The sequence below is a fragment of the Dinoponera quadriceps genome, unplaced genomic scaffold, assembly GCF_001313825.1.
Source record: "Dinoponera quadriceps isolate SergipeBrazil2010 unplaced genomic scaffold, ASM131382v1 scaffold5335, whole genome shotgun sequence".
Lineage (NCBI taxonomy): Eukaryota > Metazoa > Arthropoda > Insecta > Hymenoptera > Formicidae > Dinoponera > Dinoponera quadriceps.
Window position 1 is genome coordinate 369,524 of NW_014559305.1, and position 26,614 is coordinate 396,137.

General features: G+C 48.4%; 1 protein-coding gene and 1 long non-coding RNA gene across 6 annotated transcripts in view; one reads left to right on the plus strand and one right to left on the minus strand.

Annotated features, from left to right (window-relative positions):
* LOC106750299 overlaps positions 1-26,614 on the minus strand; it is a 296,840-nt gene that overhangs the window by 54,932 nt on the left and 215,294 nt on the right. For 2 of the 5 annotated variants that reach the window (XM_014630545.1, XM_014630543.1), the window contains 2 exons: positions 21,320-21,567; positions 11,355-12,838 (listed from right to left, as the gene is read on the minus strand). The exons of 2 other annotated variants lie outside the window; for them this stretch is intronic. In XM_014630545.1, coding sequence (XP_014486031.1) covers positions 12,802-12,838; positions 21,320-21,567 — 285 coding nt within the window. In that variant the 3' untranslated portion in view covers positions 11,355-12,801. Of the gene's footprint in view, positions 1-11,354; positions 12,839-19,418; positions 19,462-21,319; positions 21,568-26,614 lie in introns of those variants that run through there. One more of the 5 variants, XM_014630544.1, reaches the window with a different exon arrangement.
* LOC106750301 overlaps positions 7,751-26,614 on the plus strand; it is a 217,675-nt gene continuing 198,811 nt past the window's right edge. Inside the window, exons 1-2 of the long non-coding RNA XR_001374929.1 lie at positions 7,751-7,967; positions 8,371-8,405. This is a non-coding gene — a long non-coding RNA (uncharacterized LOC106750301). The remainder of the gene's footprint in view (positions 7,968-8,370; positions 8,406-26,614) is intronic.

Here is a 26,614-nt window from a genome sequence, read left to right on the forward strand (position 1 = left end):
AAGAAGCCCCCGACGGAAGGGCAGCGACGGGCTCGTTATCCTTATTGGAGGCGGGAGTGGAGGGTAACGGAAGAAACACAAGAGGAGAGATAATCCGGCTATTAGAGGTGTCCCCAAGAGATTCCGGGGGTCATAGCGTCGTCCGATAGATCGGGTCGGGGTCGCCGATGGAGCCGCCAGCCGAGGTCACTCGAGGATACGTTGGGCTTGTCACGATGGCAGGTCCCAATTTGTCGTAACAGGCGGCCAACACGTTTTTCTTTTTTTTTTGCCGAACTCCTTATCCTAAGACCCTACTACACCCACCTACCTACGTCGCATCTCCTTCTCGAGTATCGTGCAGTTCTCGGTCTCCCTAACTGGACAAACTGAATCACATTGATTGACCCGTCGGCCGGACGAGAGAAAAAAACTGCCGCGGACAACATTTCTCCTGAGAGTGCGTTTTTGTGCGCCCGGAGCGGCACGGAAAAACCGAGAGTTCTAATGGAAAGACGCGGGTTCGTGTGCGAACGTCCCCTCGGATGCTACCGATCCCGTCGCGCGCGACGCCCGAGTCGAAATTTTACATCGTCGATTAATATTCAGCCTCGTGGGTGTTTCCAATCGCGAGGAATTGGAACCGAAGAGGGCGGAATGATGGTCGCGAATTGCGGGGCTGTCATTTTCTGCGACACACTTCGCATACACACTGAGAGGAAAAATCTAAAAACGGGAGGGAAAAGGTAGAAAATCAAAAAATATTTATCCCGGGGTACTAATTAACGTATTTGACTTGTATCAATATACAGATTTTTATATTGGGAAACAATTTTTCTCAATTGGGAAAATATACATTTTCTTAAATCTACGAATAGCTCTAACAATAATAATAATAAAACAATAATAAAATATACAAAACAACAATAAAACAGTAGAGCCCATGTAGTGTTATGTCTCGGCACGCTCCGTCGATTCTTCAAGTTCGACGGCATTTGCAGGATTAATATGGAATACAAATTTCAACTTGAATTTATTCGCGTACACTCGCGCGTGTCGAAACGGAGACCACCCACCCAGATCTGTGCAATCATCTAATTGATAAAAACGTGTAAAATTGTGAAAATACGTCCTTTACTGCATGATGTAAAAATCGCGATACATGCGATCGAAACCGCGGGAGACAACGCGACAACGAGAAATACGATATTTAACCGTCGCACGCTTCTCGACTGATGTTTTCAGCCATTTACGATCTTCGGAGTGCCAAAGTTGTCTGTCGATGAACGTAAGAATGCGGTTTACGCACGGTGGCGAAGTTACGGCCCCGCTGAAGTATTCGGAGTGAACGGGTCCTCAAATGAATCGAATCGCGTACCTTCCGCGCGCGATCGCATCGTGCGATTTCGTAGATCGTACGGGGTTTAAAGATAAAGTGCGAAACGCTCATAACACGCGGCACACGCGGCGTAACGGGACCGATAAAAGCCGGATTCTCTAACGACATCGTAAGTTTCGCGAGCAACGGAGGAGCGCACGAGCTGCGCTCGAGTGGGTGGTGATGGGCGAATAGCGGCGAAGTTTTGCAAGTCGATCATCGAGCGCTCTGCTCCTCGAGCGCTTATCGATTTGCGGGATCTTGAATAAATTAATTATCCGACAGGTTAATCGAGTTAGTCGGCCAATCATAACTCGATGCTTTATTAACCGCTTCTCCGCTCAGTCTGTCCGGATTAAGACTCACGTTAACTCGCTGAGAGAGATAGCGCGCGAGGAAGAGAGAGAGAGAGAGAGAGCGAAATGGTGTATCGTACAGCTCGCGGCCAACCAGTCAGCGTCAAATAATAAAGTAATTTCGTCATGCCCCATTGATCGCCGATATGACACGCGATTGTCGGCCACTGCAAATAGCGCGCCACTACCAACCCGTGTAATCGTCCGTTGTTGCATTGATTTCAATTGACGTCGTTACAAGGTTCGTCCGAATGATGTCGTCGGTCGTCGGGCTGACGAGACTGGAAAGATTCGGGAGTAAGGCGAACGCTCGTTAACGAGGTTTCACGCCGGGAGGAGATCCGTCGCCAGACCCGGAGGAAAGACGCGATAGAGATCGGGAAATTCGGGTCGGTTTCAATCACGACGGTATATCCAAGGTGTATCGAACTTTCTTCTTTTCCGAAGTCGTGACTGCGGGATTTTTCGCGGTCGGCCAGACCGCAGGGGAAGAATAACAGGGGGTGACGCGGGAAAAAGAGGCAGAGAAGGAGAAAGGGATAGAGAGAGAGAGAGAGAGAGAAAGAGAGGAAGTGGAGAGAGGACGGATGAAGGGAAAAAAGGTATCGCAAAGAGAAAAACGGCAGCACGTACACCCCGGTGAGTTCGATTCCACGAGTTTAGTTGCAGGACGGGACAGGGCTGCCGCGCGGTCACCGGTGATTAATGATCCAACCAATCAGATATAGTCGCTCGGCGAGGTGGAACCGAGACGGAACGCGATCGAACGGAGACGAAACGACAAACGCGCTGGCGAGTACGGGCGGAGGGGGGGGGGGGCAAGGGAANGGGGCAAGGGAACACGCGAGAGGGACGAAGAGAAGTGGAGAGGTAGGCAGCGCCCTGTGGAAAGAGAGATGACCGCGGTATAAAAGAGAGATAGAAAGAGAGAGAGAGAGAGAGAGAGAGGGGGCGAAGAGAGTGAGCAGGAAAGAGAACAGACACAACCGGGCACACCGCGGTTGATATGTTGCGCTGTCACTGCGTTGTACCTGCGCCGGTGGGATGTTGCTGTTGCCTGGATTGTAATATTGTATTGTACTGTTTGTTGCCCCGGTGTTCCAGCGACCGTCTGCGCGGCCGACAGGCTGTCCAAATAGCCGCCACCGGCTTCGACGCAGGAACGTCGGCCGGACGGACGGGCGGACTAGAGCGTTGCGGTATGCAATCCAGCCGCGTTCCACGTTCACCGGTGTTACACCCGCTGCGGGGGACTACCCTCCCTCTTACATGCTAAATACGTAGCGTTTCAGCGGCGAACGACGCCGTCGTCACGACGACGGCGCACTCGCGTGTCGCGGAAACGAGACACTTTCGCTTTCGCCGCTTCGGCAACGCGATAGTCGACGAAGAACGAGGATCTCCCGCTTCGCGGGAAACGCTCCACTGTCCGTCGTTGCGAACTTTCCTCCCCCCTCCCACGAAAAAATCTTCTCCGTTTCCCATACTTTTTTTTTCCGACCGAAAGCTCGCAAAGATGCAAGTTTCACGGGCGTAACGCGTGCCCGGCCCACTTGCGAATCTCTCGTCGCGAATCCAGCGCGGACGATATAACGCCGAAATGGAAATTCGCCGCGGCGTATCCTTGCCTCCTCACGGAGGGCTACCTAGACCGGTGATGGCATTCCGAAGAAATTAGCGAATGGTTGGCTGGCCGTTAGCACGGACGGGTAAGCGATATTAAATGGGAGCCCTGTTACACATCGCGTCTCTCTGCCTACCTTCCCTCCCCCCCCTCCCCCCTCTTTCCGACGTCTCTCGCAGCGACGTTGCGGTCAGCAGCAACGCTCGGCCAGCTCGGAGCATCAGCTTCAGCAGCAGCGTATAATCTCGCTGGTTATTAATGGCGATGCTTTGGGAAACTGCTACCGGGCAGCCCACTCGCTCTCCTGCCCCCCCCCCTCCCCCTTCTCCCTTTTACCTTCCCTCGTCGTCGTGCGATCGCGCGCGAACGCTATCTCTTCCCCGCCCGCGGTCTAAATCTCTTCCTCTCTAAATCTCTTCCATATCCCGGCCGTTCTCTGTCTTCCTCTCTTATTCTTCCTCTCTCTCTCTCTCGCCCTCATGCGCGAATCATCCACTTCGCTCCTCTTCCACCCGGTTCATCCCGGCCGCTTCTCAAGCCTCATCCCGCTACGAAACTGCATTCCGCACGTAGTTAGTAGACCTCGCCCCGCGTCCACCGAAAGTTCGCGAGAGCCTATGCGCGAGTCACTTTAATTGCCTGTCTATGTCGGACGATGTGCGGAGCGTGCGAGCGTCCTCTCGGAGCGGAGGTGTTGCTTCTTCAGGAAACGGTACCCGGGTATATTGACAGGACGAAATATGAAAAAATCAGAAAATTTATACTCGGTGCTAATAACATGGTAACTAATAACATTTACTCAAATCATTCTCTAGATTCTTTCGTTTAAATGGAATAAACAATTGCTTTCACGATGAGCTACAGATTCAAGATATGTACTTTCTCATTTCGGTAAAATTTTTCATGGTGTAAAAATATGCATATCGCTATATAAATAAATATATTATTAGTACTCACGAATAAATATTTTTGATCTTTTAAATATTTTTCCTCTCGATGTAGAAGAGAAGATGCAGCCCTTGCAGATATTATGACTCCCCTGAATATCTCTGTTATTGGGTGACAAATTCTAGCGATTATTTATGGAATCATCCTTTTAGTAGCTCGCCGTTACATAGTGGCGTTAATATGCCTATATACAATAGCAGGTATTTGTTGTAACAAGGTGCCGTGTTAAGGTACATTTTAGTATCTGATTACGCATACTTCCTCATTCTTTGTAAACTTGGGCGTATTGTCAGAACGTTCCCGGTAGAGTTCACTCGCTTTAGCGAGTGATAAAAAGCGGATTAATTGGCGATAGACAAAGAGAGGCGCCGAGAGGTGTTTGGAACGCCGGCGAATGAGATCCTCGAGGCAGCTGCTCTGACCCGCGCGGCGTAACGCCACGGTGTTCCGTGTGTTGCCGCGTATTTGCATATTTTTATAAAAACGCGACCGCACGGCAGTCGCGATATTTCTAAGTGGATTTACTTGCAATAATACTTTACAATTACAACGAATGTTAATGTCGCTCCCGGGAGGGACGGGAATTTCCTCCGTCGCGCATATTTTATACTTCCTCTGCGGCGGGGAATTGTCGGCCGTAAAAATTGACGTTTAATTTTACGGGTCACGTTAGTCGGTTTATTCGTATTTCGAATTTTGTGCTCGCGCCGCGAGATACAAACGCGAGTCACACGTAGACGCGTCACGCGAATTTTTCCACTTTCCTCGAGTAAGTCGCGCGCTCGTACTAGAATGTCTTAAATTCCCTCCCTGTTCCACCACTCGTATCTTCTCCTGTACCTCGCAATTAGAGCCACGGGTAAGCTTGCTTAACGCGATCGTAACAAAAATCCCGCACGAGCTCGATCCACGAGTTTCCTACCCAAAACGAAATCCACGAGCTGCTCGTAAATCGGCATCGGCCGAGAAGGAGAAACAACGAGAAAGAGAGAGAAAAGGAAAAAGGGAGAGAGAGAGAGAGAGAGAGAAAGAGAGAGAAAAGAAGCGAGAAAGAAAGACAGAGAGCAGACCGACGAGTCAACTTGGACGATATAAAAGAGCACGGGAAGTTCATTTAACAGGCCATAAAAAGGAGTGAGGAAAAGGGAGCAAAGACGCGCTCTCTCCGAATCGGCCCTTTACCGTCGGCGTCAGCCAGTTTCGCCCGAGAGGGTGCCAGAGGATTTGGAATTGGGTGCTAGCTAGTCTCGCCGGAGTACGTTAGGGCCACGGGCTATCGGTGATCAAGCTCGGGGGTCGAATCCGAAGGCTTATCTGACCATGAGAGAGGAAGGCTTACCAGGGGCGAGCGTTTGGCAGGGCGAGTAGTCGCGGGGGAGTCGCTCGTGCGTAGATCCTTTCGCGGGATCGACCGCAGGATCGCTCGATCTTAATCTGCCCCGGACCTCTACACCCACCTCCGTGGTGTCCTTTAAAAGGTAGAGGTCGGTCGGTATTAACCGTTGCCGGTGGGTATAGATCACAATTCACGCGGTGAACCGGCGAGATGGGTCGCCGACGCTCGAGTCCTCGAGAAATAACGATAGCCGAGTCGATGGGGTCGAAACTTAATAGTTATCGGTCGTTTGAGGAGTATACGATCCGTGGAAGAAAGGCCGCAACGCCTTTCCTCTTCCTCTTTTCTCCCTTCAACGAGTCCATCTTCTTCTTCAACGAGCTCTTTTCTTTCCTTCTCAGCGAGTCTCGCGATACATCCGTATTCAACGGGATATCTTTCAATGTTCATCGAGAATAAAAATCTTTACATCCGATCCTTTCTTCCGCCATCCGTTAACGATCCTTAACGATCGTCAAATCTCTTATTAAAAGCGCATAAACGTAACGTTCGCCTTTTCGTCCTTTCTGAAACGTGAAACAGACGCGAAGGAATTCTTTCGTCGGAATATAAAAACGTGCGCACAGTGCGCACAAAAAAGAAACATGTGCGTTTGAGATATATTTATCTTCGCGACTTAAATCACACCGGGTGCCGGTCGCGCGCAACAGAAGTTTCTCCCGGCGAGTTATTGTCGAGCCGCCGCGTTCGTTAGATGAGCATTCGGAAACACGGTGACGATTTTTACGGCGCGCGTGATCTGTACAGTCGTGGGTACGTACTCGGCGGTAACGCTTTCCTCCGCGCGCGCAAGAAAAGGTACGCACATTGCGCGCCGAATGACTTTCCGCTAGGCATTGTCCGTGGTCATGCACGACTCATAAACGCGCCACCGCAGAGGTTTCTAATATCACGAACCACTAGTAGCGATCGCTAATAGCTTTCTCTCGCGTACGGTACGGCGGGCAGGTATATCAAACGTATAAGCGAGACGTTTGCTCTTCGTGTGTAATTCGAGCTCTCTTGTTCCATCGTAAATATCAAAGCTGTAGATCATTCTTTTTCGCGTATCGAAGTGTAAATTAAACCGCCCGTTTTCGCAACTAACAATTCCGATTTTTAATTATGGATTTTTATTCACCGAAGTGTCGCGTACACGGGATATCGTGGAATTAAAATTAATTAATAATGTATTCCGGGAAGCTTAAATATGGAAAATCATAAATCCTCAAACGAAATTATCGAGGATATAATAGTTCCCGAGTTATGAGCCGTCAAAGTCAACCAATGACGCCGAACAATGATGACATCGCGTTGATTTCATAACCACTCAAGCACGCGTATCGATTTGTCATCTGTCATTCATTCATTTTCGCTGCTCGGCTGATATTTATTTTTACAATGCAACGGATTTCGCTCTTGCTTTTTTGTGTGCACTACACACGGTTATTGCGGTCAGCTAATGCCGACAAATTGATAACTACGACAAGTTAATAAGCTTCAACTGTTGCGTATAAATTATTTAACTCTTAGGTTTCACAAAAACTTGGATGATTCATCGACTAGTCTACTTAAGAATTGTTAAATCTGATATTCGTTTATTATATTCGAGAAACTATTTATTCACTTGTCAAATAAAAAATCAACTTTCACGTTATCTATTGGCTTTCGATTCTAATTAGATTCCAGAATGGACTTATAAAATATCTCGTGCTCTAATTTTAGGATCCTGAAGAGATATATAATTAACTGTCGCACAATCTACGTGTTGTTGTTATTCCGTAAGTCGGATAACCTTTGGCTCGTTGCATACTTGAGCTGTCGTCATTGAGCACGCATACGATCATAACAATCCTTGACGCAAGTTAGTAGAGACGTCAGACGGTATCAACCGTTATTCTCGAATATATTAAAGTAATCGGAGTCAATCTAACGAGAATCTATAATATTCGCGTCTCGACATGCAACAATGAACATGCTGAGATCATCGTGAGCAGTAGGAAAAGCGATGAAATTTACAAAATAACCGCTACGATAGATTATTATCGATTATTATCGAATTTTACGAAAGAAAACAATCAGAATCTGCATGCTCCTAATTCGTTTAGACGAGATAATCACTCAATTATCGCTCTAATTAATCGGGAAAATTTGTTTTTCGTTTCAAATCCGATAGTTTGCGCGCCACACGCAGGGGCAGTTTCGAAAGTGCACTTTTGGCAGTGCGGTAATCGCGGGTGCAATTACGCCGAGTGCAGATAGCGGTGCCGGAGGATCCGGTTCGGGTCGGGAAGGATCGGCTCGAAGGTAAAATTACAATTGTCTATATCTCTGACCACTTAGCCCTTTGCAATCGAAAGCTGAGATATCGTTGCTGGAATGTATAAGTCGTCGAGTAACAATCGCAAAGGGCTAACCTTATCGATCCGAGCGTACTTGTTTACTAACCTCTTCGTTCGCCGCGTAATGGTTATTCAGCGGCCGAGAGCAGTAACAATTGCACAGAATATTCTCGAATAATGCGACTTTTGACGAAGTTGCCGTTGATTTGTATCAATGTGACAACGGCCAAGTAAGAAAAAATGATTGTTATCAATACGACAATGTGCATATTGCTACCGACTGTCGATTACAGTCGACGCTCATGTTAAAGAGGTTAAGTCGAATTCAAATCTAATCCGTCTAATCCGAAACTGTCCGTTTGTTGCAGAACTGGGAGCGGAACGTGATCCATCCTGATTTTCGGTGAGTGAAAACAATGAAAATTTCAAAGTAACGATTATACAGATTCGAGGTGGTGGGCGTTTGTGGAAGTCGTGAAGATCAATGCGATTTATACGTAAGCTTTTTGCACTTCTCATATATGTGTCGTGCAAAATGCAGTGGGAACAACAATTACGGAACCGCTACTTCAAGTGTCAAATTCTTCAGATCACCTAACAGATGTCCGAGATACTGAATACCTTTTTTCACTAATTCCTCTTTTATCTATCCTTTTTCCCTAAAATTTCAACAAACATACTTATTTTATCAAAGATGTTTTTATCTATTCGTTCATATATTTCGCGCTGTAAACATATTTAACCGAGAAAGATATTTATTTAATAAAATTTTCCAGTCATTGCGATTCCCTCAGTTTGTTTTGAATGTCATATCATGCGCATCAGAATTGCATCGTCGAGCGCGAAACACGTTGTTACCCCAGTCGATGTTGATAAACACGTCGGACTTGTCGGGGTCGCCAGCTTGTTGATTTTCTTATACGCGCGCGTTCGCCTTTTACGTGGGAAAAAATTCTTCCAATTAAATTCAAAATGTCGCGCAGATAAGTATCGATGAAGTATCGATGAAGTATCGTGAAACAATGCGACGTAGTTTTATGCTCGTCGCGTTTCACGCTCGCGAACCCGTTGATTTCGTGAGCATCGCTATCTTTGTTTTCGAAACTTTGATACACGAAGTATAATCCTTTATTCTGATATTTCTTTCTCTCACTCGCGTATACCGTTGACCGATTTCGTGATCGGTGCGACGGTCTTTGATCTGCAACCTTTTACACGCGATTCGTGAACGCGTATCCGTGATAACACAGTTCACCGTGCCGCTAGTGCTTTTTCGGGTTTTCAGGATTGGCAGTGCTGTAACGGACATTCGCTAGACCAATTCGAAATGTCCGATTCGACCGTAGTTAAGTAAACTCGTGGATTTCGTTGCGAGATAAATGAAAATTGTTTTCGTGCCGCTGTGCCACTCATCAAGCGCCGTTAAAATGTGAATGTTTATCGCGTCGCGAGTGCAATAAAGCGCGATCAACGTGGGACGATGTCAGACGGAAGCTGAACGAAGTTCGGAATGCAGCAGCAAGTTTTGTCGATGGGCCTGGCTGGATGTCGGCGAAATGGTGAATGTTGAAAATGAACACTCACAGAGTGGCTTGTTACTCAGCGCGTAAAAAAATCGCATTGAATTTGGACGGTAGGGATACACTGAGAGAAAAAAAACATGGTTAATCGCACAAAAATTCGAGTCATTTTCGGCGTCAATCTTTTGTTTCTGTTATTCTAACAAAGAAAGTAATAACAGCAATGTACATACAGAGTTATTATTATTAACGTTGTAGTTGTACTCGCTACAAAAATGGCTGGCCCGACTATAATTCTTTTCATTATGCAATTATGGCGCAAATATCAAACATTTTCTCTCGGTGTAAAAGCAGTGCATAAAAAGCAGTATGTTACTGTATACATTCGGATAATTTCATATTTATATTGAACGTGCTATAATAAGAGACATATTTCATTGACAATATATTTTAATAACACATTCTGAAGCTCAACAGAAAAACCGATAAAACCCAGATAACTTAAGATAAAAAATGCCGATATTAGAATAGCAAAATTCAAAATATTAACAATATTCTACGATTGTGTTATATACATCGTGTTATTTAACGATAGTCTTTGACGATAGTCTTTGTCTTCTCACAAGATGAGATAAGAAACTGGATATGCATAGGCCGTCTGTAAATTTCCTCGCAACGTTGAATTTAGGGGGGACATCATTTATTATTATTACATTCCGGCACGTGAGCACTCTTAAGACAGCTACGTGCTCCGAAACGCATCGTTGTCTTCCGCATTAGGCTATTCCGCGATACGAACTGGCTTCCACGCCGCGCTGAAGATCGTAAAAAGGAGCACGCGCGAACGCGTCGATGAAAGCGCGCAGCAGCCTTCGAAAGTGGCATTCCGCGTTACGCTCGTAGGTCACGAGGCATTCGCACGTTGTTTCTCGCCCAGGTGCATCCATGCGCCGAATGGATGGAATGTTTGACTCGCGGCTCATCATTTTCTGGTCCGTACACGCGCTGATTGGCCGACGCGCCGATTTTCCGGCCCGCCAGCCGCGGGGATCGTCATCGATCGGGACGACGCTCCAGGCGTCGGGCGATTGTTGCGGGCCTTTTCGCTCGCGCGATTTTGCACCGCGCGAAACTTCTTTTCCGCCACCCTCCGTTGACGGCGATTCCGCGATTTACGGCAAACGGCCGGGCAACGATCTTGGGAGCGTCGAAAGATCGCCGGTCCCATGCGCGGACCTAAACGCGAAAGAGGCGCGTTCGCGTGTTGATTTATGCATTTAGAAAAACAAAACAGGTTTATTTCATGGAAATTACAGTCACGCCGTTAACCGTATTTTTTATCGTTCTAACGTGCGCTGAGAAAAAATGTTTATGACTATAAATCGCATAAATGAACGTACTATAGTCAGGAGAACCATTTTTCTATGTTAGAGTGTCTATGTTTGCTATAGTGTCAGTGACAATAGCTCCGCATGACAATAGTTTCGCGTATTGTTACTACTGTTTTTGAAATTAAAGCTAGAGGGAAATATAGTTGGAAAAAGCCCGTTATAATTTTAGTAGGATTTCTTTCGTTGTATAGCAACAATATAATATGCATATACATAATGCTTATTACTATTGATACTGTAGTAATAAAAAATTAGTTTTTCCGCTATAATTATTTCACAATACGATTATAACCATAAATATATGAAAAAAAAATATTGGCTGCAGTAGCTAAATTAATTGTAACATATGGACATCTAAAACTTCAGCAGCGTAAGCAATTTTAATTGCCGCAGTAGCAAACTTTTTTGCTGCAGCAATTAAAATTGCTTACGCTGCTAAAGTTTTAGATGTCCGTATGTTACAACTAATTGCTACTGCAGCTAATCTTTTCTTTCTGTGTACCAAGCACTTTTCCTCGCAAGGAGAAAAAAAAGTGTTTCATATTTGAGATTGTAATCTCGTATAGTGAAAGAATTATAATCAGGCGGCTCATATCTTTGTAAAATATTACAGTATAGAGTGAATGATAATATGTGCGCATCGCTACTTTTACTTTCTGTTAAAACGTTAAGAAAATATCGTTGACACGATATCGTTGAAATGACATTGAAATGATAATTTTCATGATACGAACCCCTTTTTCCTATCAGTTCAGCGATCGCGAACGATCGGACAACGCGACAATTCCTCTGTAATTATCACCGTGATCGAACGATAATGATACTTGGCACCTGCACGAGCTCGCGAATAACTTTCGCTGATAGCTAAATGATTAATAAATCATTGATAGTCAATTCCAGACTACCTTGGCGTGCGTACAGGTTGCCTTTTTACAATATGAAAATGACAGGCCGCGCGACGAGACATATCGGTTAGCTAACTACTGTCACCGTGTTACCGTTTGTTAATACGAGCGGACTCGAAAGCCGGCACATTCGATCGTTTAATGTCGCGCAATTTCCGGCCGCATTACGTCTGCGCGGAATCAGTCCCGCGATAACGAAGAGCCCGTGACACGGCAAAAGTGGTGGATGTCGACGTCAAACATGTTGGTAGAACGACGGCGACAGTATTTTTGCGAAAAAAACGACAGCGTGGTGATCCAGGTGCGACGGTGTTTGCGTTAGCAAACCGTTTCCCGGACGGACGGACAGGCTTCGTTGTGGCCGGGCGACACTGATTGCCAATCAATATGCCCATCTCGCTGGAGTCTAATTCGGCAACAATGTTGATCAATCAGTGCGCACACGGGCTGGCTGGCTGGTCGGTCGGCCGGCCGGCTGGCCGGGAAGCTCCCGTTCCATTTCGCGTTCCGCTTGCAATCGCGCATCCACAACGAACGAACGAACAACGGACCGTTCGGTCGGCGGGGAGAGGGAGGAAACGCGCTACATCGTTCTCTTCCTCCCCCCGTCAATCTCTCTCTCTCTCTCTCTCTCTCTCCGGTCTGATCATTTCCGTTTCCGGTCGCGCACCGTGCAAGCAGCCAGCACTCCTCCAATTTCTTGCAGTTGTCGGATCTCCGCGGGAGGATCCGACCGAATAATCTCGCATGATTATCTCGCGATTACGCGACTCTTGCAAAATCGCGAGAACGTCCTCTCTCTCTCTCTCTCTTTCTCAGTCTTCCCAATTTCGGACCTTCCGCAACCGTCAATTCCTCCGTTGTACCTTTCACTCGATTACACTCGCGCTGTTTCACGCGTGTTGATTGTGAACGCCGATTAATTGGCTCACGTCGCAGCGCTCGGCGTCGCTCTCCGAAGTCGTCGACAGATGTGCGGCTCTTTAACCCTTTCGCTGCTCACGACGGATATATCCTTCGCTGAAAAATGGTTTCTCAATTGCATATGTACATCGTGAAAAATCGCTCGCCGTTCGCGGGCGCTGCAGACACAGAAAAAAAAAGAAATTAGTCCTAAATCAAGAGTAGATATTCTCATATGTAAGTAAGAATATTATAATCTTCTTAGAAGATTTTTAGTCTCGATTTGATTTACTTTATATTGATGCAAGTATTATTACTTGAATTCCAGACTAAAAATCTTCGAAGAATATTATAATATTCTCGCTTAATCTTAATTTAAGATCCATTTTTTCCGTGTACATGCTGCATCTTGTTTGAATCGTCCGGTTATAATTTTCTTTGTTATACTATTTCGCCTCAGTATCACATGATAAAATGACTGTGTGCCGCACACAGCGAGCACTTTTGCTCGGACCGGCGCAGCGGAAGGATTAACGCGGCCGTCGACGAGTGCGCGGAAATAAATAAGCGCGTTGCGCGATTAATTCGTTATTCTCGCAGGCTAGGTAAGGCATGAAAGGCCGATTCAAAGGTAATCATTGCAACAAGCGCAACGGCGTATGTTGATGCGCACTTGTTTCCCCGCAGAGCCAGCCGCCGATGGTAAAGCGCGCGCGCCGGAACGGTAGAGCGCAACAAAACATATTGATACGCGTGGGGCCGCCGCTTTCGCACTCGATGCAGTCGCGCCGCTGATTGCATCTCTGTTTGTGCGTTCGCACGTTCCCAACGAGCGGACGCGCTACTCCGGACACCGTGAAAACGAAAATTCTAACGATCACGTACGCCGTGCCGATTGATGGCCGGTTCAAGGGAGGAGAGGGGGTCGTATACTTCTCGCATCGTTGCTCCCCGGTGCGAGTCAATTAAACCGCCGAAAATCGTTCGGGTGTAATGCGCGCGGGAGACCGGGTCAAGTTGGCCCAAGAGTCGCGTTCTCACCACGGGGTTTCGTCCGTGTGTTTTTATTGCGAAGCTCGAACAGCGGCGGGGGAATCGCAAAATGTTCCTTTCGGAACGCAGGGAAAGTACCTATTCTGTACAAAAAGAGAGGAACCATCGAAACAGTTCGAATCGAGTTACACGAACTCAATTTCAGGATTGTACATGCCGAACTAACCGTTCTAATTCTCTCAGCCAAATTTTTCTGTTCTTCCGGTCTCTCGTTTAGCGCAAGACAAGCTCGAAATTGAGCTCAATGAGGCGACCGTAAAGCTGATCCAACGCATTATCGTTTGATTCGCCCGACCTCCGGACCAGAAGTAGAATCACTCGTATTACGCAGTTAGGTCAGCATTTTGCTGGCTGAAAAAAACCATCTGTATCATACACACTGCAGTTTCGTGAATTTTTTTCCCGCGGACTGAATTGTTTGTGATCCCAATTCCTACGTCAGATTGTCGATCTGACTCGATTTTTATCCAATTCGACTGAGTGGCAGCCGGTGCGACAGGATTTGCGTAACCCTGAGACTTGGTTTTTTTCCACCCGATTTTTTCAGTGTATATTTTAAAAGGAACGTTTTTTGGCCGTTTTTTCTCCACTGTTTCTTTCACAACAAATACATAAACGAAAGTATAGTTTTAAAGTTTCAGAAAAAAAAGAAAAACCTCTTTCTCCCTATTTCTCCGCGCATTTCTTCGGTTTCTGTTTCAAGAGTACAAAAGTTCATTTAGAAAACGCATATTTGGTTAAAATCTACCACGTTTGCGTTTTTCCGTCACAAAGATAAAAAAAAAACAAAAAAATCTGCGGTAAGATTGGGAAGACCTTGTTTTTTTTTTTTCTGAAACTTTAAAACCGTAAACGAAACACACGGCCGGCATGACCCTTGAGCTGACTTGACCCGGTCATCCCCGTACACGCCGTCCTTTCGTCCGTTTTTGTCCCGAGGCCCGTCCGAATTTTCTCTTCGCGTCGTGAGCGAAAAAAGCAGCGTCGCCGTCGCCCGTTGGATTGTAAAAGCAGCCGCTGTTTGTTCACACGCATGTCGAAGTGCATGCTTCTCCGTAATACTCGTTATTATCCAGCTCTGTCAATTACCAGAAAACGCCGTAATTAGTCGGCATACCTGCACATATATCTCTTTATCCGACATGACACCTTAATTGCGGCACGACATACGCGGCCCGGAGAAGGCTCATACGATGTAGGCTGCGATAAAATCTCAACTTCCTCGATATTAACCGCACTGCGAGACGATTAATTAATTTCCAATTTTAATTAATTGGCCTTCGGACAGCGGGCTGCCGACGACGGGCGACTCGCCGACTAACCGCCAACTCTCGACGTGGCGGCGTGGAGAACGGCGTGCCGCTCCGAAAACCGAAATCGCCGATACACCTCTTTCGCGGCACGTCAGGATCGATCGGCCGAAAGAAAACGGCCGCTGGACGTAGACAAATGCTGCTCTTCCGCCCGTCGTTACCGCGAAGGGTCAGCGAGCTAACCCGATATAGCGAGCGCATATCCGCGGACCGGTCGTGGAAGATGTATGCCGACCGGAAGGCACCGTACCCGGAAACCATTACTGCCCCTCTAATTTCTTTACGATCACGATGCCATTGGTCACGCTCCCACTACGCCGTGGTTTACGGTCGAACCTCGCGCCAGACCGCGGGAGGTCTATCGTGCGGCATCCTTTTTTTTCTCTCGCTTCTTCTTCTCTCTCTCTCTCTCTCTCTCCCCCGCAAATTGAGGCTTTCCCCCGAATATTTTCAGTTCTCGCCGGTAGGAATCGCTCGGCTTTATCACGACCGTTTCTCACTTCCTCGTCGTTTCCCCCCGGGCGAGAAAAATTACCGGTCGGTCGTAACGTCGCGCAACGGCGTCATTTTTACGGCAGATTTCATCGGTTGCAGCGAGGGATCTACAGGCTCGTCGCAAGGTTGCAAAAGAAAGACTGAGAATCAAACAGAGAGAGAGAAAGAGAGACGTTCGACGATAGATAAAGCGACGCTCAACGGAAGTCGTAATATAGGTAGGACCGGTCGACGAAAGAGAAGACAGGATCGAAGGCGGACGTGTGCGGGTAAATGAAAGGGGTGGCAGAAAGAGAGCGTGACAGCGCGAGAAAGAAGAGAGAGAGAGAGAGAGAGAGAGAAAGATATAACAGGGAGACAACGTGGATCACGCTGCTGCTGCCGTCCGTCCCGAGGTAGCTGATGCGATTCGTCGGTAGTTGCTGGCAGATAGCACCGAGTAGCTCGGGGCACAATGAGCCTATCAGATTATATTTCTATTTTCGACACGCGGCCTATCGCGCAATCCCATCTCTCCGAGGCGGCTACCGCGACGCCGCCACCGCCGCCACCGCCGTACATACACGGGATGATGGTGCACACGTGCACACGCGTCGATACACGTACACGAACGCATACGCGCGGAGATTCCTGCGAGGAACACGAAGAACGTGTACGTCGCATCGAGGCGAGACGAGAGGCGAGGCACGGCTCGTCGGCACGCCACGCCGCTCTTCGCCCATCTCACCGTAGCCCGCGGGGCCCCGCTGACGCTGATGCTGACTCCGACGCTGCCACCGCTGCCGTTCGGCCTCTATCGAGAGCGTGTACGCACGTGCGTGTGCGCGCGTACATCATAAAGTCGACTTCGAAAGCCGGACTTCGACGCCAACGTTCGTTGCTCAATACCCGCTGCGGGCTGCGGGTTGACTCGCTCGCGCGCGATTAACGGACGGCGAATGTCTCAGAGCCGAAAACGCAGACCCCTTATTTACCGTCATCGAAAGACGTCCGGAGAGACGTCCGGTAGCCGTCGCCGGCGATGTCGATCGAGAGAAAGAGAGTTAAAGGGGGGATCTCCCGAGGCGTCGCGAGCAGCAGCGATTCTTATCTAAATCGTAATCGGCCCCATTATCGATCACCCGCGTCGTCCGGTTTGTCCGCATACACACATGCACACCGATAACGCGGCCGGATTGAGTCGAAAACGCGGAGGAACGTAGTAACTACCTTATTACAATGTTAGCCCTGATTGGAACATCCGCGATCTTGACGTTGAGTAGCGTCATAGGCTTATATAACGAAAAAAGAAAAATGGAAAAAGTCGTGGATTTTGCATTTCTTGTCTTTCATGAGAATTATTATCAATTTTTATTCGTTGTCTCTGTAGACTGGTTGCCAGCAGGGAACCAGTTATCTCGTTGAATTATATTGATAATAGCAGCGGCCACGCTCTCAGAGAAAAATAATCCGCTGGCGCAGCACATTTTATGCCGCTCGCCAGGAAAATCTGCTGATTATTTTGTGGACAACAAAATGATTTACTAAGAGTACCGATTGATTACGTGCATACTTCCTTTTCTTCATTTTGCACGAAGAACGGTCGAGAGATGTATTACGAGCTGGCTGCACACAGTTCGAAATATAACGAGTGCAAAAAGTGGAGTTGCATTTTTCTTACACGCTGCACGACGTACGACGTTGTGTGCGTTTTTTAGCTTGAGAATTAGATAAATGCATTTAGCATTCGCTACGCGTCCCGAACACGAACTCAATACAGGTGCGAGCGGGACCAAGCGCCGCTCCCTCACTTTCTCTCTCTCTCTCTCTCGATAGTTAATAACGAAAAGCACGGGGATGGGACCAACGGCGGCCGACAAAAGTAGTAATCACGGATGACGCCCCGGTCGTTCGTCCAGACGGAACGTAGCCGCGAGCCCCGCAGCCACGCGAGATACTCCGCTTGGTATGCGGCCGGTCCTGAAACCACCTCCGATTCCGAAGGAGGACGCGTTGGTCGTGCCGATCGCTCGGCTCAAGCCTCGGTGGTAGCTCCCGGCTACTGCGGGCCGCGCGCGAATCTCTCCCAGAGGGTCCTCCGGAAAGTTCCGCGATACACGTCGCTGCTACCACCGAGAGAGAGAGACCCTCTCGAGCCCCCTTCGTTCCTCGCGCGGCCGCGCGCTTCGCCCGTTTTGCGACGCTTACGTACCGAATCGCGAGGATGATGACCACCACGCGCGCGAGCGCCCCGGACGCGTGTGTGCGTGATAGGCTACGCCGGGGACGTAGAGGGAGGAAGACAGAGGCGGGAATGACGAGGTCGGGTGGAACGGAGACGGAGAGTACTCGAACCGCTTTCTTTCCTCCGGGCGGTGCAGCTTCTCCTGCAACGTGTACTACTACGCCTCTCGTCTCGCGTCTGCCCTCTCTATCCCCCCGCGATCTTCTTATCTTCTTCTCTTCGTTCTTCTTTGCGTTTCTTCTTCGCCTTCTTCCTCTTCTTCTTCTTCGGCTGCTGTTGCCGCTGCTGCCGTTGCCGCCGCTGATACCGCCGCTTCTGCCTCTTATCGTTCGGAGCGGGCACGAGGGGAACGCGTTCTCGAAGAGATCGCGTACTCGGCGACGTTGTCAACGCGACGGGCGTCGATCAGGCGATTTAAGTAGATCCCGCCGACTGCGGTCCGCCGCGAGACGTGCGTTACACGGACGTCCGAGTGATTTAGATCGTTATCGTCGTTAAATGATACCGCTCGACGCGTTACGCCGGGTACTTGAAAGTTCGCATATAATTTTTATGGCTTTTTCTTGCTTTTTTTCGGACCGATGGAAGTTTCGATATGACGGATCCGATTTGGTAGTATCTTCGGTTTCATGGAGCGTTCCTCCAACTTCCGAACGGTGAAACATCGCGGTGACGAGGCGGCAGAGCGGGTCTCGCAGCATGTAGATGACGCGGCAACTTGCGTTTGGGAAACGACGAGGGGAGACTTTCCGGGAACGATTAAAGCAGAAACGAGGCAAATTCCATGTTCGGCGATCTCGAAGGCGCCGTGTGACTCCTCCGTCGAGAAAATAAGAGAGAGAGAGAGAGAGACGCGCGGAGATGACTCTCGGAAGATGATCGCGGTGAGAGAACGTCAAGACAAGACGTTGGAACACACCTCGAGGTGTTCCTGGTCGACGTGATGGAAAGGACGTGCGACTTGGCAGATGGCTCCCAAGCGCTCACGGTGGAAGGCTGTCGCGCAGCGCGGTATGACGCGCTCGAAAAAGGAAAGAACTCGCTCTCTCGAGCTCACGGGAAGGGCAGACAGGCTGGCAGGCAAAGGGAGGGAAGGGATGGAAAAGCACGGGGGCCAGCAGTTATCACGACACTTCGCCGCGGATGTGCCCGATATGCGCCGCCGTGGCCGCGCGCGCGACGCGTGTGTGTAAGCACGACACTGTAAAATTACCGCGTCAAAAACAATTACGTTACAGCCCAACAGTTCGCGCGAACCCGACCACGGACGGGACAATGAAGATAACCAAGCCGGCCGAGCCGGCAGCCGTCGTTGCTACCGAAACGCCTCGTCCTGCTCTTCCACCGCGGATCCTACTTCCGCGTGACAAGTCGCCGTCGGGGTCGGGGATTAACTCGCATAATCGTTCTTCCGCGTCCGTTCGCTCTCGTAAGAGGGAGACCCTCCGCGGTGTCCTCGCGTCTATCCGACTAATTTCGAAAATTACTAGTCCGCACGCGTGCGCGCCGCTACCCGCCGCTCTGCACAGCTCCGATTTAACCTTCTCCGCGCGGTACGCGCCGCTCGATTCGCCGATAATCAGACGTTACCGCGGGGATGGTCGTATGCCGATCACTTCCTCGGACATTAACATCTCTGTTTCACCTCCTCGTCCCTGAAAGAGAGAGAGAGAGAGAGAGAAAAGCGTTTATTCTTTCCGAGAGCATACCCTCTAAGAACTTTACAGTTTCAAAGTTAATAATATATCTGTTTTAATTAATATTTAATAGAATAAATGGAATAAACAAAAGAGAGAGTATACAAAATCTAAAAAAAGATAAAGTAATCTCTTATGGTAAGTGTACGCTTTTACACACGGGAAAAAAATATTGTCGAATCAACAGAATTTCTAACAACACGCGTAATTGGAATGAATCTTGTTGATTCGATCGAGATATCATTGAAATTAATACATTAATTATTAAAACAATACATTATATATAATAGTTCTAGTGATATCTGTCATTGAATCAGGAAGATTTATTTCAGTTCCACGCTATTGTTGGAAATTTGATTGATTCGAGAGCATTTTTTTTTGCATGCATTTTTATAGATATCGCGGAGTACAGGACAATTTGCAACATACCTGTAGTGACGAAGTTGAGAAAATTATAAATACAACAAAGAAAAGAAAAACAATTATATGAAAAAATGAATTCTTAAGACTTCAAACCAACCTGAAATATAGTACAATAGGTACAATACAAAGAAAAAAGAGAGAGACTCTGTTACCCTATCTCTGTTACAGCGTGGTGAGTTGCAACGCGCGACTGAAACGTTAACGTCCGATTTGCGAAAGATCGAGGAGAACCGTTGTGCTTTTATTTGAAAAATAAAAACGCGAAAATGGTGAGAAAATCGATACTTCTGACGGCGCGTTATTCCGCAATTATTAATTTCTATTCGTCATCGACGAGGCGCGTCGATGTTCGCGAGTACCAGCGCGGGTCGCTTGATATTATCAACGATGTTGGCTCACTCATGGGGTAGAATCGAGGGGGAGGGGGAGCGTCGGACCACGGTGGCGCAGCGTTGTCGAGTGGAAAGGGGTCCAATCAATCAGCCACAAATCAGTATGCACGGCACGTTCGCCTAATGCCGCCACTCTTTCATCATATTCATTTGATCGCGACCCCCTCGGCCTGTGCACGCAATCGTTAATGGCGCTGTTTAAAGATCGCAACCGATCGATGTCGAGAACGGGTGCTCGCGCTCAGCCGCTTGCTCGCGCGCGTGTCCGCGAAGAAAGGATTCGGGCCTGAGGGAATGACAGGGTGCGGGTCCGAACAAAAATTGCGGTTCTCCGCGTGAACCGTGAGTCTACACGTCATTTAAAACGAAGGAACGAGAACGCGACGGACAAAATATTTACGCGGCTGCATTTCGGTGGGAATAGGGACGGGGAGGAGGTGTCTGGGCTATTAAACTGCCGACGAGAGAGAGAGAGAGAGAGAGAGAAAGAGAAAGATGTTTTCCTTTCTCACAAAGTTGGAACTTCTCCTCGGCGACGTGTCGGCACAGCCGAGGTCGCCGCTTTTAAGTTGGCTCCTTTGAGAAGCGTCATTTTTGGGGATACCACTGGGAGTATCGAAATCGCGGACGCTCCTCCGTTGAAATAAATCGCCCGTCGAATCGAGTATCCCGGCATCTCGGGCGAGCGCGAACCGTGCATTCCAAAGAGTCTCGCGAAGGGGGAGAGGGAGGGGGCAAGGGATCGCGTTTTTCCCGAGGAGAACGCGTCCGTAGCCGCGCTTACATCTCTCGATAATGATACACGTGGGCGCCGCGTTTTCGTGGCTTCACGAAACGACCGGCTGGCCTGCCATTCGTAAAGCGTTAAACAGATTACGGACGGCAGACGGTACGTTGCCACGAGGCAAATACGTCTTTGGCCCCGACTGGCGTGAGATCGAGATGGCAGGCGGCAGAGAACCGGGCAAATACGTAATCCGGATTATCGTGGATCCGCTTACCTTACCGGACACTTGCGCGGTGGAACGATACGGCGCCGATACCGGTGCTCCGACTCTTCACCCCCTTCCTCCCGCTCCCCTTCCGATGGTCCCTCTCTTTCTCCTGCCTGGATCCCCTGGTCGCGCACTTCCACGCAGCACTCTTTTAAGAGGATTGCTCTGTAAGCCGTAATATTTTTAACGAGCCCCGAGTTTTCTTGGCGTGTCCGGCCCGCCGTAGCCGTGAGAGAGAAGAAAGAAACTGCTACCTGCCGAAAAACAATCGGCTTCATTCGCACGTGGAGAAAATCGATGCGTCCTTATGAAGAAAAGAAGGGGAAAGGGGAGCATTCTGCTTAGAAAATTTCTCCGAGGTAAATTACGCTCTCGAGAGGCACAGTAACGGCCGTCATTCAAATTCGACCGACTTTCCCACTCGTGAATTTTCCCGCTCTGTGGAAGTGAATGTTTTCATTCGAAATTGAAGAGTGATTCCGTGACGTACTCCGCAGTAACGGGAACGTTTTGAGTGAGATTTCGCCGCAAGAAATTTCAAAAGTGATCCTTGAAATTTCTCACGGTGAAATTCCACTCGAGATTGACAGAGCCGGAGTCACTCGAATTCGGATGACTTTCCAATCGTACAGAGTGAATTGTCCACTCCGCATTGTCGAGTAAATATTTCCGTTCGAAATTAACAAGTTAATTCGATTTACTTCATCGTAGCAACGAATGCACCGTAATCAACCAAACACTCATTCGTGTGGATTAAGAATCCACTCTGGGCTCGCGTTAAACATTCGCTTTTGTGATTCCAAGCGTCGGTAGTGTCTTCGTCATCGCTTTGAGGTTGAGAATTTTCACTCGTTTCCAGTGAGGCTTTCACTCGAAGAAATTTAGAGAGTACGTCGAGAGACGAAAATGTATTCTTGTTGCGCCTCCGCATCGATCTCCTCTAGCTTATAATTTAACTCTGCAAACACGTCCTCTCCCGATCGCCGATGAATCAACCGGGCGAGCGGTGGTGTGGGTACGTTGCAGCTTCCTGTATCAGGTCGAGTCATCGAGCCGTAAGTCGCAGGAAGCAGATATAAAATGAGCGAAGATAGGCAAGCGGACGAAAGGGAAAGGCGGGCAGGTGGGGAGGGGAAGCGGGGAGCGTCCAATTTAAGCCGTGCCCACAGCGCAAAAATGCTTCCGAAGGCTCCGGCTTGGTTCATTAAATGAAACCCAATAGCGGTTGTTTGCGTTGCCAGACAGCGAATCCGTCGCAAATTGAATGCCATATTGTATAGGATCCGCCCATGTTTCGTGTGTATATAGCTTATACGCGCCGTAGTTTTACAAAATCGACGCAAATGGCGGCACGGTATATGGTACATACGTATATAGGCGCACCGTGTGCACGCTGTTTATCGTCAATTTACAAGTTAGGCATTCTCCCGCGATAATAAAAACAGCAGTGTATCGTAATGAAATAAAATTGATAATCCGTCGTGCTCTTCTCTCTCTCTCTCCCTCTCTCTTTCACTCATTTTACCGCGGAAATGCCGTTCAATGCGTAATTACGTTGCGTGATTTTCGGAGGGAGAGGCGCCTGTAAACTTATTTTTCGGGACGCGCGCTCGTTGACTCTCTTCTTTTTCCCTTTCTTTTTAACGGCGCAACTGCGCGCAACGAGGAACATCGCCGGACGACGCTTCGGAAGAAGGACGGACAACGGTTATCGCGGACGATATAGAGCGTAGTTAAAACACAATTACCGCGACTCCCCTGTAACATCGACCCCCACGACAGACCGCGGGCGTAGCCGCGCTGTCAAAATAGATAACGCTCGGAGTAAGTCACCCCGAAGTTAAAACCCATCGCTGCAACGGGCGGCGTAGGACCATTCACTTTGGGTTAACGTCGACAAAGGGTGTACAGAAGGATACGAGGAAAGCGGGGAAAAGAGAGGGCGAAGGGAAGGGGGGGGAGGGAGGTAGGGTGGATGAAGGGAGGAGAGGTGCGCTGTTACGGCGGGATCGTGATACGCTGAGCGCGCGCGTGCACGTTTTGTTGCTCGCGACCGAAGTTAGGGGTTGATATTGCGCGTCGTTGGGGGGCTACCAGTGTGACGTCACACACCTAATTAACATAAACGGACCAACGTACGTTGACGGGAGCGCTATCTCTTACTACACCCGAAACTTCTCGCCTACGCGCGCGGATCAGTTAAACGCGATAACGCGCGCATCGATCGGCAGGCTTCGTCGAAATTTCGTCTCCTCGTCCGACGTCCGCTCCGTCGAACGTAAACAGCCGTACAACGAACTGTACAACGCGCTTTGTACGGTCGAAGCTAGCGATCCCCGTGACGAATTTTCGACGAAGGGTGATCTCCGCCCGTGCGCGCGAGAGGGACGATGCGCGCACACGTCAACCCTTTCATTGCGGGACCGGATGACTGTAACTATCTAACGTGACGACATTAGCGGAACCTCGTTGGCTCCGGGGATTATTATTATTATTCTATAAATGGATACCCGGAGAGGGAGGGCGAGATTACGGGACACCGCTCGCATATCTATTAGAACGACGTGTGTGTCTAGTTTCGTTCCCCTTGCCGTGGGTGCCGCATAGTTGAACTTGTCTGGAACTTGTGTCGAGACAAGTGCATCTGCAATGCGCGATTCGTTTCAATCGTGTGCAATCGACTCACGGTCGATTTTAGAGCATGCCGTGCGCGCGGAAAAAAGATCGAATCAGCGCGGAGATGAGCGGGCCAGACGCGTTTTCACTGGACACTGTGGAAAATTTTTCAATACACATTTCACAAACGGTACACGAATTTTTGTGTCAATTTAACAAGGTGAATATTTTGAAAAGTAACGCAGATATTTTTAATATTAACACGAAATTAAATTGTCCATAATACGTTAGTCGAAATTAAAGTGTAAAATGTATTATGTTAACACTTACATATACTGAATATGAACTCAGCACAAAATATCACACAAACACGATATGTTGAATTGATATACGATATGTTAAAAATTTAACACAAAAATTTCAACAAGGATCGATTCTAACACAAAATGTTGCTTACTGTGAAAGAAACACAAAATTTCTGGTTTTTAAAAGCGAATTTGGTTCATAAGATATTCCGTTTCTTTCAATCAAAACGCGTTTCGTTCGTTCGTTGTCACGTAGATTCGACCAATCTTTTCTCTCCGTGTAAACGAAAAATAATGGCAATGCAAATATATCGCTATGTAGTGTAAATTGAAACTTGATTTCTTTCCTTCTTTAATTTCTCAAAAAGAATACTCGACATCGCTTTCAGCGAACACACTCCATCTCTGCATTATTTCTTGACGACGCCGAGAACTCGCGAACCACCGCTGCAACTTCCTTATAAGACTTTAATGACACTTCAAAGTAACAACAATTTTACAGCTGCGAACTTTACAGCTATGTTTTATTGTCTCTCTCTGCCTGTGAAAGCTCTCAATCTCGATCTCTTACAGTGCGCGATTTTCAACGTATGAGTTAGTGCTGCCGGTATAAACCAGATATTTCCAGGCTATTCTGTACCTGGAATCAAAAGAACTTTCTTAATAGTATCATATGTTTATTTCCACATAAATATATTTGTCAATCTGTGTATAAAAGTATTAAGATAAAGTTAACATAAAGTGAACGCTTCTATTTTGCTGAACGTTTCACATTTTCATTTTGCCATATTATGTCACACATAAACCAAATATTCGGTGAATATTTACTTTTACGCGATCTCTTTGGTATTTTTACGTGTAAAATAACTTAAAGAATAAATAGGAAGAAATAATAATAAGAAGAAATAAACGGTGGATACTTGAGGTATTATCCGGGTAATATCCGGGTAATTTGAAAAATACCGAAGTTGACAGCACAGCTATCCCGACCCTTCGATGAAAGCACGATCTTACAAAAGATGTAAATAGTTTCACCCGATAGGATCGCGACCGATCGTCTATCTGGTAGTAACGCGTATAATCAGTTTTCCGAGATAAGCGGACACAGAGGCGTATAAGGCGGAGAGCAAGAGGGTATAAGGGCGACCGCCGGTGGGACGCGAGCGAGCGTCGGGGAAACTTTATCTCATTCATACTTTTGCATTTGAAAGCGGTAATTTATGCGCGCGGCGAAGTGAGACGGAATCCTCCGTAGGAGCGAGCGAGAGGGGACGAGAGAGCGAGCGCGACGACGACGAAGGTACGTGCGTGCCGGTGTGCGCGAGGAAGAGGCACGAACGTCGCCATTATAATAGATATGTTAGCATGCAAACGCTGTCTTTTATACGTTTGCCAGTCTGCGGTAGTGGTGGCGATCTTCCAGGGCCGTGCGTCTTCCCTCACGGCACCTGAATCCGCTCGCGGCATGGGGGGGCTCATTGTTAAGCCACCGTTCGGCAAACGGAAGTTACTTCGTGGTATCTTCACGTCTCGTTTGTTCGCTTTATTCGTGAACATCGTCGAACTGAAGACGAAGAGTGTACGGTGTAAATATAGCGGGGGAGTGAGACTACATTCGATATTAGCGCACGTGACAGTGATTCGATTCCGAGTAGTCGGGCCCAATTGGGATGCGTCAAGTAGACACAGACAAGACCTGGTCAGACAGTGCCGACTGCAGGCAACACTGACTATTCCGTTGATCGGACTGATACACGCTTCGCAATCTCGTGAGAACGGGACGGGATGTAGCTTGACACTTATCGCGAGTCGAAGGTGATCGAATTGAGAGCTATCACGCGCCGCGGGGTATCCCGAATCGACGATGTCGATCTGACATCATCGCCCCGCGTCCCCATACGAGGCACGTCGACCCATTTCCGCGCGGGTTGCAGCGCCCGAGCCGCCGTTACGAGACATCGAGGTTTGCCTAGTAGGCCCATAAAAAAGCGGCATTCCGATAAACCGATGCTTGATACGTCCCTGGGGCCTCGCGAGCAAAGCGTGGAGGCGGCACGAGAGGGGCGGCAAAGCACGGTTCGTGGGATAGGGGAGTGGTGAGAGGACAACGCGGTAGCGACTGCGGCGGCGGGACAGCGGGGGCGGCGGGACCGGGCGGGAGGGAGCGGGAGAACGCATGGGTTCCCCGAGGGGACGGAGGCGGCGGTGGCAGGGGTGTATCTACTTACCATACTCCCAGTATACCAAAGTCCCGCGGTCGACTCGCTACGCGGCAGATAGTAGTCGCTGGCAAAGCACACTTCTCGGCAGTAGCCGCGAGAACGGCCAGAGAGGGGGAAAAATAAAAAAAAAAGCGCTGAAAGAGAGAGGGGGGGTGGAG